The sequence below is a fragment of the Orycteropus afer genome, unplaced genomic scaffold, assembly GCF_000298275.1.
Source record: "Orycteropus afer afer isolate SDZICR_OR568_19922 unplaced genomic scaffold, OryAfe1.0 scaffold00352, whole genome shotgun sequence".
Classification (NCBI taxonomy): domain Eukaryota; kingdom Metazoa; phylum Chordata; class Mammalia; order Tubulidentata; family Orycteropodidae; genus Orycteropus; species Orycteropus afer.
This window is the reverse complement of record NW_006921939.1, coordinates 404,173-417,569: the sequence shown is the minus strand read 5'-3', so window position 1 is coordinate 417,569 and position 13,397 is coordinate 404,173. Positions and strand designations below refer to the sequence as shown.

The 13,397-nt window shown below is 39.9% G+C and overlaps 1 protein-coding gene across 1 annotated transcript in view; it reads left to right on the top strand.

Moving 5' to 3' along the window:
* The window catches only part of GUCY2F (guanylate cyclase 2F, retinal), a 170,580-nt gene that overhangs the window by 31,352 nt on the left and 125,831 nt on the right, over nucleotides 1–13,397 (top strand). Inside the window, exons 3-5 of the mRNA XM_007952598.1 lie at nucleotides 5,566–5,920; nucleotides 7,294–7,378; nucleotides 11,660–11,756. Coding sequence (XP_007950789.1) covers nucleotides 5,566–5,920; nucleotides 7,294–7,378; nucleotides 11,660–11,756 — 537 coding nt within the window. The remainder of the gene's footprint in view (nucleotides 1–5,565; nucleotides 5,921–7,293; nucleotides 7,379–11,659; nucleotides 11,757–13,397) is intronic.

Below are 13,397 nucleotides of genomic sequence, written 5' to 3'. Positions count from 1 at the left end.
ACTTGAAAGAGTTCCTTCACAGCCGACTTGCCCAGTGCTACACATCGTCTAATGTCCTGACTGCTGCTTCCTTTGGCATTGATTGTAGAACCAAGCAACGTGAATTCTTTGACAACTTCAATCTTTTCTCCATGTATTCTGATGCTGCTTACTGATCCAGTTGTGAGGATTTTTGTTTTCTTTATATTGACATGTAACCCATACTGCAGACTGTATGCTTCAATCTTCATTAGTAAGTGCCTCAAGTCATCCTCACTTTCAGCAAGCAAAGTTGTATCATCAGCGTATCTCAGGTTGTTAATGATTCTTCCTCTAATCCTGATGCCATGTTTTTCTTCATATAGTCCAGCTTCTCGAATTGTTTGCTCAGCATATAGATTGAATATGTATGGGGAAAGGATACAACCCTGACGCACTCCCTTCTTGATTTTAAACCATGTAGTGTCTGCTTGTTCTGTTTGAACGACAGCCTCCTGGTCAATGTACAGGTTCTTCATGAGTACAATCAAGTGTTCAGGAATTCCCATTCTTCTCAATGTTATCCATAATTTGTCATAAAGATTACAGCTTTGGAATCCCTATGGGGGACTTCTACTCTGTTCTATAGGGTCACTATGAGTGGGAAGTCACTTGACAGTAACAGGATTTGGTAAGCATTCTGGGTCTAAAATTGAGACTTCAGTACTTATTGGTCACAAATTTAAGACTGGGACATGGGACTTGGCCACTCTACACTTCCAGGATGATGTTCCTAGAGCACTGTGCTTCTCTTATTTTACAAAACCATAGTTGCTATCATGTGTTCAGTAGTTCCTTTGTGCCAGGCAGTTTACATAAACGATCCCATCGAATCCTCAGACCAAGCCTACAGATTGGGTATTAACATCTCTTTATGGATGATGAAACTGAGGCTGGAGGTAACTTGTTCAATTTCACACAGCTGCCAAGTGGTAGACTTGGAATTCCAGCCCACATCTGCTGCTAGAACTTGACCATTCAATCACACACGAGGCTTTGCTTCCCCCAACCCGTACATTAAACTGTGCCCTATATCTAATACTTTATTCAAGCAAAGTAACATTACTAAGTGACGAATACTTCAATTTTAATGAGTTTATTAGATTCTTTTCCTCTGATATTTGAGAAATCAGGGCTTTATGAAGTCCCTTGAAAAGAGAGTAATAATGAATCAGAATGGAGAGACTGGCAGATGGGACACTAGTGACAAACTTTCTAATTTGGTCTCAAAATGATTGGGCAGGACTATCACTTTGTACCTTTATATTTTGGCACAAAATAAATGCCTGGAATAAGGTTTTAGTGCCTACACTTTCCTTTCATTGTAATACCAATGTTTATTTTCAGTGCAATTCTATTGGCTGCAAATGAACACACATTTTGGATATTTTTTTCCAAATGTGGCCTTATTTGGTCAAAGAAAGTAGAGACTCTGGATTTCCTAGCAAGGACAGAGGATTTTAAAGTCCTTACAAATAATGTTTTCCATCATCCTAAATGTAGGTGCTGGACAGGGGGATCCTGGACTGAGGAGATGTGGTTAGGGCTGAAGCATTTCAAGACAGGGTCACACCACATAGGTTGTCAAAAAAAAGAGTTGCCTGCAGCTCACAGTAGCTAGAATTGTCTTTGTACCCCCTTCTGTACAAAATAAGGGTATTATGTTCATGAACATCACATCAGACAGATGGTTCTATTATCCATCCCTAGGCTAACTCCAAGGATTGAGATTATGCACTATTGGAGGTACCACCTATAATAACAATTCAATCACCCCCTGGTTTCTTGATCTCTACATGTGCCTGGCTTTTTGTTCAAAAGTGATGCTGCCATTTTGTCCTGAAAGTGACGGCTTTTCAAGTCAGGCATGTTTTGATGCACACTTCTGAGGACAAATTTCTTAGGAAGCTAGTTTTCTGTTTTCTCAAGCACAGAAGTCTGAACTAATAATGATCAGTTTAACAATAGCACAAATTATTAAGTTCAACAAATTCTAATATCACAGCTCCTGACCCACACTTGGTGTTCTTGGGATACAAGCTCCAAAAGGTCTAGATAAGGTCGCTGAAGCACAATCACTAATAAGTTTCAGTTATCACTCATCCATCCATTATTCATTTATTCATTCAGGCACAGATCTGTACTGTAGGCAAGACCAATAGGGCGAGTCATCAGTGGTTTCATCATTCTGGGCTGTGATGTCAACATAGTCATCTGTCTGACAGGAGTTTCTATCAATCCTATCTTGTTCCTTTGGTGCTGTAGTCAGAAAACAGGACAGAAGGTTTTGGAAAGTGTCCCTTCTTCCCTTGCCCCACCCTTTACCTCCTCTTTTTCTCATTATTTGCAGCAGCTGAAACTAGAAACTTTATGTGACTGATGCTAACAGAGTGTGCCTTCAGTTTATGGAAGGGGCAATTCTCATTTCTGAAGGGCACAAGAAGATGAAGTAGGAACATAACCAACTGGCACACAAAATCTAAACCCTCACAGTGAGGCTATGCAGTTGTGGCAGCCACTCTTTTGCAACTGAATACTGCTGCTACCGCTGTGCTTTTTCTCTTGGCTTCAGATCCCTGTATCACACTTATGTGTGTGTGTGTTTATGTGTGTGATATGGTGGAGGCTGAAGAATAGGTTTCAGGCTCCAGTCATCTTGGGGAGTTGCTGTCAGTCAGGTTTAACAGAGGCCAACCCGAGAACACAAAAGGCAGCATAGCCTGGCCACCTGAAAACCCAGAGGAATAGGTCAGCTCAGAGGTGGGAGTTTTTGTTTTTTTAAAACAGTTCCAACCTTTGCTTTTGGCTGTAGATAGATGCAATCTCTTTCCCTGAAGGCTCTGTGCCTTTCAAAACTGAACACTAGTATTCTCCCTGCTTTCAAGGGCTTACTGCCCTGTGTTTTTTTTTATTCATTTGTTTTACTACTACTGATTTTTATACTCCACCTTCTACCTTTCACTTATTGCTATAACCTTCCAAAGCTCCAGAAAACATGCAGAACTTTACAGAAATCCTAAAGACAAGTGGAGCATCTGTGAATGTGAAGAGAGAGAGAGAGAGTTAGTGAAAACCTTTTAAGGCATCTCATTGTGTGCTAGGAAACTAAGTGTGGATGCCTTGGTGGCAGTACATGTTATCTATTCATGAAGGAGCTCTGGTGGCACAGTGCCTAAGGCATTTGACTGCTAACCAGAAGTTTGGCAGTTCAAACCCACCAGCTGCTACACAGAAGAAAGATGGGGCAATCTACTTCTGTAAAGACTTACTACATTGGAAAACAAATGGGGGTCATTATGAGTTGGAATCAACTCAATGGCAGTGAGTTTGTTTTTGGTATTTCTGTAGAGGACATGTTAAGGCAGAGTGGTGAAGGGAGGTTACTGAACTAAAACTCAGCAGACTGAAATGTTGCTTTCTGCTCTGCCAGTAGTTACTTCTGATATCTGGGGCAAGGTTTTTGGCCTGAGCAACTGGAAGAATAGAGTTACTATTAACAAAAATGACTATAGTTGGAACAGGAGGATTTGGGGTGAAGATCAGGATTTCAATTTTGGGTATGTTAAGTTTAATATGCAAATAGATAATGGAGTAGACAGTTGAATCTATGCACTAGAATTCAGGAGAGATATCTGAGCTGGAAATATAAATCTGAGAGTTATAAGCATAGATAGGGTATTTAAACCATGAAACCAGAAGAGATCACTTAGGGCATGAGTATAGATAAGAGTGTCAAGGACTGAGCCCTGGGGAATTCCAGTGTTAAGAGGTGAGGGGCATGATGAAGAACCCACATACAAGACAAAACACGTCTCCAATCTAAATCTGGTACCTGAATGAGAACAGATGTTGGAAAATTTCGCAGGAGTTCACAACTAGAAAGGGCCCAGGGACCATGTAGTCCAACCAAGAATGCTGAAGTAGGAAACAGGAGATATATAGGCTCTACTAATTTTATGCCAAGGTGAGTGACCTCAACAGACCACTTAATTTCTCTGTATCTCACTTTCCCATCTATAAAGTAAGATAGACCAGATGACTTCCAAGTTTCATGATTCTGTATCCTCATTTTATAGAGGAAAAAACTTGTCCAGAAAGAGAGGGTAAATGACTTGCCTAAACATCCTGGCATTAGGAACCGACTACTAGACCACTCACTATGCATTCTTCTACACTATTAGTTTTAAACCCTGATGTGTATTAGAATCCTGGGGAAGCTTTTAATACTACTGATTACTGTATTCCCAACCTAAAGTGTCTCATTCTGTCTGGATCGGGCTGGGCATTGGTATTTTTGACACCTTTCCGATAATTCTAATGTGCAGCCAGGGTTGAAAACCATCTGCTCTACATTAACAAGGCATGAGAATGTCTTCCTAGCCCCTATATCTCTCTGTATCTTGACTTTGATTTCCAACACAAAAACGATTCACTCATTTTTAAACTCTTTTATTCAGATGAAAGTTGTTACAGGATTATAGCTTTCTAGACCTTGTGAAACAAAAGTAGCAAATATCAGCTTTCTCTGAAGCTCAGTAAAATGGCATGACCATAGCTTCCTTTAGTTTCATTCTAGAAATGAAATGCTATGTAAAACCATGAAACCATGGAGGAGGCAGGGGTAATGAGGGTGGGGGATCATTTGTTCTTCCTCCCTACCGTTTTTGGAAAAAAAAAAAAAAGATACATAGACTGTTCCAAAAATAAACTTACAAAGTCAGTGAGCAGTGCATTAGGCATAGAACCCAAATACTGTTGCTTTTACCATATTTATTTCACAGGTGTAGTCATGCTGTCCACTGCTGCAGCCATACTGCTTTAGAGTGGCTTCTCGCCAAAGCTTTGTCACTCTGCACACCAACTAGATACAGAATTTCTTGATTAAAAACCACATTCTTCACATACAATATTTGACTCTGTATTTGTGGGTGTATATGTGTCAGTGGATGTGTCTGCATGTGTGTGCAGGTATGTGTTTAAAACTGGAATCTAATGTTCACTTTCTCTGGGGAATATTTGTCTAGGAGAGCATCCATTTTTAACTAAAACAAGGTACAGACAAGGACTGTGAAGACACATTATTTACAGTCTTGCAACATACCCCTACCACTCTAGTAGTGCCAACAAAATGATTTTACCATGCATAATGCACCAGTAATTAACCTGGTAAATTTCCTTTGAGCTCTTCTTGTCTATTCCATACTTTTTTTTTTTTTTTTTTTTTTTTTTTTTTTTAGTGCCCTTTAACTCTAAATCACTTTCTTAGTTTTGGAGCATAAAAATATATGGTGTATGACTTAGTTTGCTCATAAAATTGTCATATTTGATATATTTAAAGATGTGAAGGCCTGGGGGAGAAAAGCAGAAGAATTCAGGGCATAGAGAAACCAAGCAAGTCCTCAGAAACAATTTTTTCCCCCCTCTGGGTCTTCATAGTGCTACACCACTCAGACGTGCAGCCCATAATAATGAACACAGGCTTGGAATACACTCTGAGATCGCTCTAGGGTGACTGGGGCTCAAGATAATTGTAATTTTTAAAAATAGGTTTCACCGTTGTTTGGAACCATCTACAATTCAATTTACTTTATCGCACAAGCCATGAATAATGCTATGAAAGAAAATGGACGGGCTAGTGCTGCCAGCCTGGTTCAGCATTCCAGAAACATGCAGTTCTATGGATTCAACCAGTTGATAAGGACAGATTCAAATGGAAATGGAATTTCTGAATATGTAATTCTGGACACCAACTGGAAAGAATGGGAACTCCATAGCACCTACACTGTGGACGTGGAAATGGAGCTGCTACGGTTTGGAGGGACCCCCATTCACTTCCCTGGTGGCAGGCCCCCTCGAGCAGATGCAAAATGCTGGTTTACAGAAGGGAAGATCTGCCGAGGAGGTAAGAAATGGAAAATCACTGGTAGTCAATTTGGCTCAGTTTGGGTTATAAGGGAACCTCTTAGGGGAAGGCATATTTTAATATTGCAACACTCATAAAATCAGTCATTTGCATTCAGATGACATAAACTTCTTGGTAGTCTATGCAGTTAATTTAAAATAATAAGGAGAATAAGAGGTATTTTGCAGCCGTGAATAATCATCCACAATTAAATCCCTGACTCATTTTGAAAACCAGCCACTCTTTCCCAAAGAGGTTACTCCAATAAAAGGAAGGCATCAGCCTTCTCTTTGGTGGTTTGTAGGCTCTGACCTGAGATTGTTTCCTCTGCTAGAAAGATCACCTGTCCTCTCTTTGAGTATCTAAATCCTGCCAATCAGGTCCCAACAACCCATACTACTCCTTCTCCTCTCTGAACTCCTATTGAATTAAAAGTCTGTACCACACAGCTTATCACAAAATTACTTTTCTATTGTTTCTTGTGTATTGATTGTTTCCCCCCAAATAGACTGCTCCTTGAGGGCAGGGGCCACAGCCAATAATTCTTACCCCCCCTCCTTCCCAACCACCCGACACAGTAGGCATCCAGTAAATACTTGCAGTTTGACTGACCGATGGAACGCCTTTAGCTGGTGGAAGAGGGGAGACTTCATCAAATCTCTGAGAGCCAGAGGGGAACTTTGGAAGGACCCATATTCCTATGCAAGCATATACCACACCCTTCCCAAACCAAATGCATCCGTTTGAAATAGGCTTTGATTTCTGTTTTGCTTTAGCATGACATACCCAACTACCTCTTCACTCTCATCATCACATATTTCCCTCTGAAATCTTAGTAATCTATCCAAATATTTTGATTTACCAGAGGCCAATTTAAATGCTGATGAAAACACTGATTATCAAAACCAGACTCACTCTTGAAAGACAAGTGTTATGTTTTTCATCCATAACTCACGAGGTCTGTGGGCTCGGCTAAGTTAAAAAGGCCTTTTCTTTTATGAAGGCCACATAATACTCACCCTTCACAGGTGAGATAACATATTTATTCTCAAGAACTCGATTGCCATCCAACTGAAATTAAGATACTCAAAGTTTTCCATTTGTGGACTTTTTCTTCCAAAGAAACACCCAGGTCAGCCTTAATTCATGGTGATTTGTTATTGTCAGAGTGGTGAGTGGTTTTTGCTTCAGAACAGTGAAATTGCTTTCTATGTCCATAAAGTCAACAAGATAGACTGTGCTGGAGAAAAATGGAATTAGGTTAGGTAGATGTGGCTTGATTTTAGAGTCACCAGAAAGCATGAGGAGTTGCTCTGGTGTCTTTTATTTACTGCCTCTCTCGGATAATGTCATCCTCTTCTTGCTCTCTGCAGGCATCGACGCTGCCTTTGCCATCATGGTCTGTCTTGCTTTGCTTATAGCCCTGCTGACTATTAATGGATTTGCTTACTTTATAAGGTACATTTTTTGTTCTCTTTGTATATAAAAAAAAATTACCCATAATAGCATTGTTAATATTGATTTCCAGGAAGTCATGTTTCAGTACGATTGCCTTATTACATGACCCACTGATTTTCTTTTTTCCATAGTGATTTACCATGTCTACTGCCCCATTTAGAGTGAAGTGTTTTCATGATGCCAAGAATAACTTTCTCAGCTGTGTTGTCAGCGTTGTTGCTTATGAGTAGGGCTGGCTCTCAACACAATGGTGAAATAGGGGAACTGGTACTTTAGAGCCTGTCTATTCCCTGTCTGTGCTCCCTTTTCCACTGGCAGAGTCTATATAATCACCTTCTTCCCTAATGGCATGGACTTCTAGGGATTGGAGTCAAGCTATTAGTGAGTTCTAAGAATTAGACAGACTTTGGCTAGAATCCTAGCTCTGAGAATAATGATACTAACACACAAGATCGTAATGAGGATTAAATAAACTGAAGCACAAAAAGTACCTAGAACAGTCCCTAACTCATAATAGGTGCTCAATAAACTGTAAATCTCAATCCTTTCTTAGGCACATGAGACTCTCCTGCTGATTGCTGGGAGTCTAGGATCTTCACTTTGATATTCATGCTTTTTTCCCAGGTTATTACATTCCATATTTTAATGTCCTTCCTTGGGCAAAAGCTGTCCTATTTAATCATCATCATCATCATCATCATCATCATCATCATCATCATCCTGTCTTTGTCTTACACCATCAGGTCCCCTAATAAGTGATCAATGAATCTGATGAACCATTTTAGGATCAGGGGAAAATGGCTGAACATGATACCCCTTTTTGGATAATCTTTGCATTTTCACAGTTGGCCCCTCTGTTTAATAACGTGAATTGGGGAAAGTGAAAAATGAAATCAATCTCAGCCCTCCCACTTTACCCTTTCTACCTGCAAACTATATCTCTGCACCTGTTTGTAAGGGTGGTCCTCAAAACAATATGACATGGACAAATAGGGAATGAAGTGGAGCCATCTTGGCAAGTTCCAAGGAAAAATGTCTACTGTGCATAACTTAGTGACCCTGGGCAAGTCACTTAACCTCCCTTGGCCACAATTTTTTCATTTGTGAAATGAAGGAATTGGATTAGATGAGCTTTAATAGCCCTTCTAGCTTTAATATTCTAACGAGCTTGTGAAAATCTGGATTGAAACCGTGACAGGTGTTGCTCTTTGTGTTTTAATATGTTGGCGTCTCTGTTAAAGGACACTATTATTCAATATCCCCAGTATTAGAAACCTGATAAAGCCACACAGCTTATGAATTGTTAAAACACATTTGATAAAAATGTTAGTTCAAAGAAGTTTTCCTTTTGATTTCTGTGACTGTGACCTATCACTGCTGAGAACAGAAATTTAATATCCTTGACTTTGCTGCCAAAAAATATATTTAATTAACATCATTAGATACTTAGTAAAAATAAATGCCATCTAGTCTCAATTAAGATGTAGTGTAATAATAAAATACACATCCAATCAAAAATCTTCTCCCTCCAGAGAGATTTGAGAATTAATAAGGTCTGTCTACCCCATGCCAACGGGAGCTCTGGTGGCGTAGTGCCTAAGGCATTTGACTGCTGACCAGAAGGCTGGTGGTTCAAACCCACCAGACACTCCTCGGAAGGAAGATTGGGCAATCTGCTTCCATAGTGATACTGCCTTGGAAACCCAAGGAGGAGTCGCTATGAGTCGGATCCGACTCGATGGCAGTGAGTTTTGGAGACCCCATGCCTAAACATCCCATGGAAAGCTGATGAATGGAGTCACTCCGTTGTTTAGGTTGCTTGTCAATCTTCCAAAATGACTGGTCTCACTGATCTTTCCCACTGAATGGACTGGATCTTTAAGCATTGAGTGGACCCAGTTTGCAATACTTTGGGAGGGAAGGGAAAAAAAAGAAAAAATGAGGGGGATTTGTTTGGAGCTTGTGGGCTGAAGGGCAAAAACTGGAGAAAAAAATGATTGGAAAGGAACATGATTAGAGAGGAAAATGATTGGAGAGGAAAATGAGTTTGAGACAATTGATACTTCAAGTGGTCACAGAAAACTCAGATGGGAGAGAGGCACATCATTTCCTAGAGTCACTTGGTCCTTGGTTCTCCAGCTAACAAAGCACAAAAGATGCCCCCTCTCTGCTGCCTTCAGCCCTCTCTCTGCCCACCACGGCTGCAATCAGAAGAGCTGAATGGCTGATGAGTTTCTGTAATAGATGGTGATTACTTTGCAGGAGAGTGACTTTCTGTTCCTTCTTTTTCTCTGTGTTTTGATTGTTTGAATTTTTTTTTTCCAGAAAGAAAGACGTGCAAAGAACCTAACCATCCCCAAAATAAAAGATTCTTTCAACTCCTTTTTCCTTACTCCTCTGAACCAGAGTGTTTCCTTTCTATCAAGCTCTCATGTGCTTTGTAATACTACTAATGATGATGATGATAATAAGCTCTCAGACTTTCATAACGCTTCATGCTTTTCAGAGCACTTTCACATTCATTATTTCATTTGATTTTCAAAACAACTCTGTAAGGCCAATAATGCAGACTATTATTTTGCTAGATAGATGAGGACACTGAGGCATGAAGAGGTTAAATTACTTATCCGAGGTCACATGGCTAATTAATGACAGAACCTGCACTGCACCCCAGGTCTCTGGATTGAGAATTCAGTACTAGAGTGTATTGTGTAGCATAATTATTTTTACAGGTGTGACTGCTTTTAACACAATTCATTACACATACGAAACAGATAAGTTAGGGAGTGATGCTTTACTTTGCCAAAAGATTCATGTGCTCTACCAAAGAATTCACTACAGGGCTCTTTTAATTTTCTCTGCAGGGCAGCAGCTCCTACAGTGATAAGGGACATATTTGTTGGCAGACAATTAGAAACACATTAATTGTTTGTTTAAAAACCAGTGGAATCACTGAGAAAAACTGACTCAGTTGCTGGTACTTAAAGCTACAGTGCCATTGTAGACTTCTCTTTAGAGCAATTTGACAAAGCATTTTGATTCAGTGGTTGTTTTCTCTGCTCTGGCTTTAATACATTCCACAGGGTGACTATTATGGGGTTATGGAAAAAGTGAAGCCAAACTGTAGCTGTCAGAGAGCCCCCTAAGACCAAATAAAACAAAATACCTACACAGACTAATCCAAGGTTCTCTCCCAGTTCTCAAGTTGCCTGGTCAGCTTAACTGAGACGACCTACCTGGCTGTGTATGTAGACATCATAATCTCCTATGTGTCTAGTAATTGATTTGCAGAAAATAATTACATTCCTTGCAAATTAATGGATATGTTCGGAAAGAATCAGGTTTAAACTGTGTCTATGTAATGCTCAAACAAGAGAACAATTCAGTAAAAGAAAAAAAAAATCTGTCAGCCTACTTGTTTGGAATCATGTAGACAAAGCAACCAACGGATTGAATTTTTCCACTTTTCAACCTGTTGCTTTGGTAACGAATAGATGCAACTTTGTAAGACAAGTGGTCTTGTGGCCTGAAATCTGGGCCTACAGCCAAGGACCAAGGATTCTAGTCCCAGATCTGCCTCAGGCTAGGGGATCTCACTCAATTTACTTAATTTTGTTTTGTTTCTTTAATACGCTTTTCATCTATAAAATGGAGATTAATGATTCTGGGCCTTGGTATTATTAGGATAAGTACTATGGCATGTGAGAAAGGGTGTTGAGCTCTTCAAAAGAATTCAGAAGTATAGTTTTGAATATGCCCTTGATGTGGGATAACCATTTTATTAGTCTGAAATACCATTCTTCTGCCGCACCTTCATCATCCCTTTTTAAGGCCTCTTCAAGCACCTTCTTATTTTTCTCTTTTGGTTTTTGTAACTCTGCTAGTTGTGGGCATCAGGGTTGCTGCCTCCCTTTGCTGTGAGTATTATGGTAAACATCCATGCATGATTATTCTCCCAATTATCTTGGATGTACTTTAACTTCTACCTTAAGGAAAATCAACCCTGGGTTTGCAAAAAGGAGCACTGGTGGCACAGTGGTTTAGTGTTCAGCTACTAACCAAAAAGTCAGTGGGTCAAACCCACCAGCTTCTCTGAGAGAGAAAGATAAAGCAGTCTTTTTCCACAGAGATTTATAGTCTTGGAAACCCTATGGGGCAGTTCTACTCCTAGAAGGTCACTGTGAGTTGGAATTGACTTGACGGAAGTGAGTTTTTTCTTGGCATGAGGGGTTTGCATAGTACCCAGTCCCCTGTAACACTACGACTTTATGTTTGTTTCAGGCATCGTATAAATAAAATCCAGTTCATTAAAGGACCCAACAGAATTCTACTGACTTTGGAGGATGTGACATTTGTTAATCCCCATCTTGGCAGTAAGGTAAGGAGTAGCCCTTTCACTTGCTGTGGTGTCCAAATGGTAGCTACAAGCTACAGGTGACTGTTGAGTATACTCTGGTGGCGTAGTGCCTAAGGTGTTTGACTGCTAACCCGAAGGCTGGCAGTTCAAGCCCACCAGCCACTCCTCAGAAGGAAGGTTGGGCAATCTACTTCCATAGTGATACCACCTTGGAAACCCAAGGAGGGGTCGCTATGAGTCGCATCTAACTCGACGGCAGTGAGTTTGGTTTGGTTTTAGTCTCAATTAAGATGTAGTATAAGAATAAAATACACATTGGATTTCAAAGATTTGGTTTAAAATATATGAAATATTTGATCAATTTTAAATATTAGTAACGTTGAAATGACAATATTTCAGATATATTGGGTTAAATAAAAAATATTATTAAAACTGATTCCACCTGCTTCTTTTTATATTTTAATGTCACTACTGTTAATTGTTTTAGTAAGGATCATGGAGCTGGCATGGGGTCAGGCAGTGTTTCGTTCTGCTATGCATAGGGTCGCTTTGAGTCGGATGCGACTCAACGGCATCTAACAACAACACTGTTGTTAGGTGGCATTGACTTGGTTCTGGCTCAGCGACTCTATGTACAGCAGAATGAGGTACTGCTCGGTTCTGCCCCATCCTCCTAATTGTTGCCATGTCTGAGCCCATTGTGTCCATCTATGTCTTTGAGGGTCTTCCTCTTTTTCAGTGACCCTCTACTTTACCAAACGTGATGTTCTTCTCCAGAGATTAGTCCTTCTTGATAGTATGTCTAAAGTAAGTGAGACAAAGTCTTACACCATCCTTACTTCTAAGGAGCATTCTTACTGTACTTCTTCCAAGAGATACTTGGTCAATTTTCTGGCAGTCCATTCACTCTTCTTCACCAACATCATAATTCAGAGGCATCGATTATACTTTGGTCTTCCTTGGATTAGGTGCACTTTAGTCCTCAAAATGATACCTTTGCTTTTGAATACTATAAAGGGGTATTTTGCAGCAGATTTGCTGAACGCAGTGCATCATTTGATTTCTTGACTGCTGCTTCAATGGGCATTGATTTTGGAGCCAAGTAAAATGAAATCCTTGAGAACTTCAGTCTTTTTCTGTGTTTCATGAAGTTGCTTATTGATCAGGATGTGAGGATTTTGGTTTTCTTTATGTTGATGTGTAACCCATACCGAAGGCTGTAGCCTTTAATATTCAGTAGTAAGTGCTTCAAGTCCTGTTTGCTTTCAGCAAACAAGATCATATCATCTGCATATCACAGGTTGTAGATGAGTCCTCCTGAAAGGCTGATTCCACATTCTTCTTCATATAGTCCAGCTTCTCAGATTATTTGCTTAGAATACAGATTGAATAAGTATGGTGAAAGCGAACAACCCTAACATACACCTTTCCTGATTTTAAACCATGCAGTGTCTCTTTGTTCGGTTTGAATGACTGTCTCTTGGTCTATGTACAGGTTCCTTATGAGCATAATTAAGTGTTCTGGAATTCCCATTCTTTGCAATGTTATCCATGAGTTTTATGATATACACAGCCTAATGCCTTGCATAGTCAATTAAACACAGGTAAACAACTTTCTGGTATTCTCTGTTTTCAGCCAAGATCCATCTTACATCAGCAATG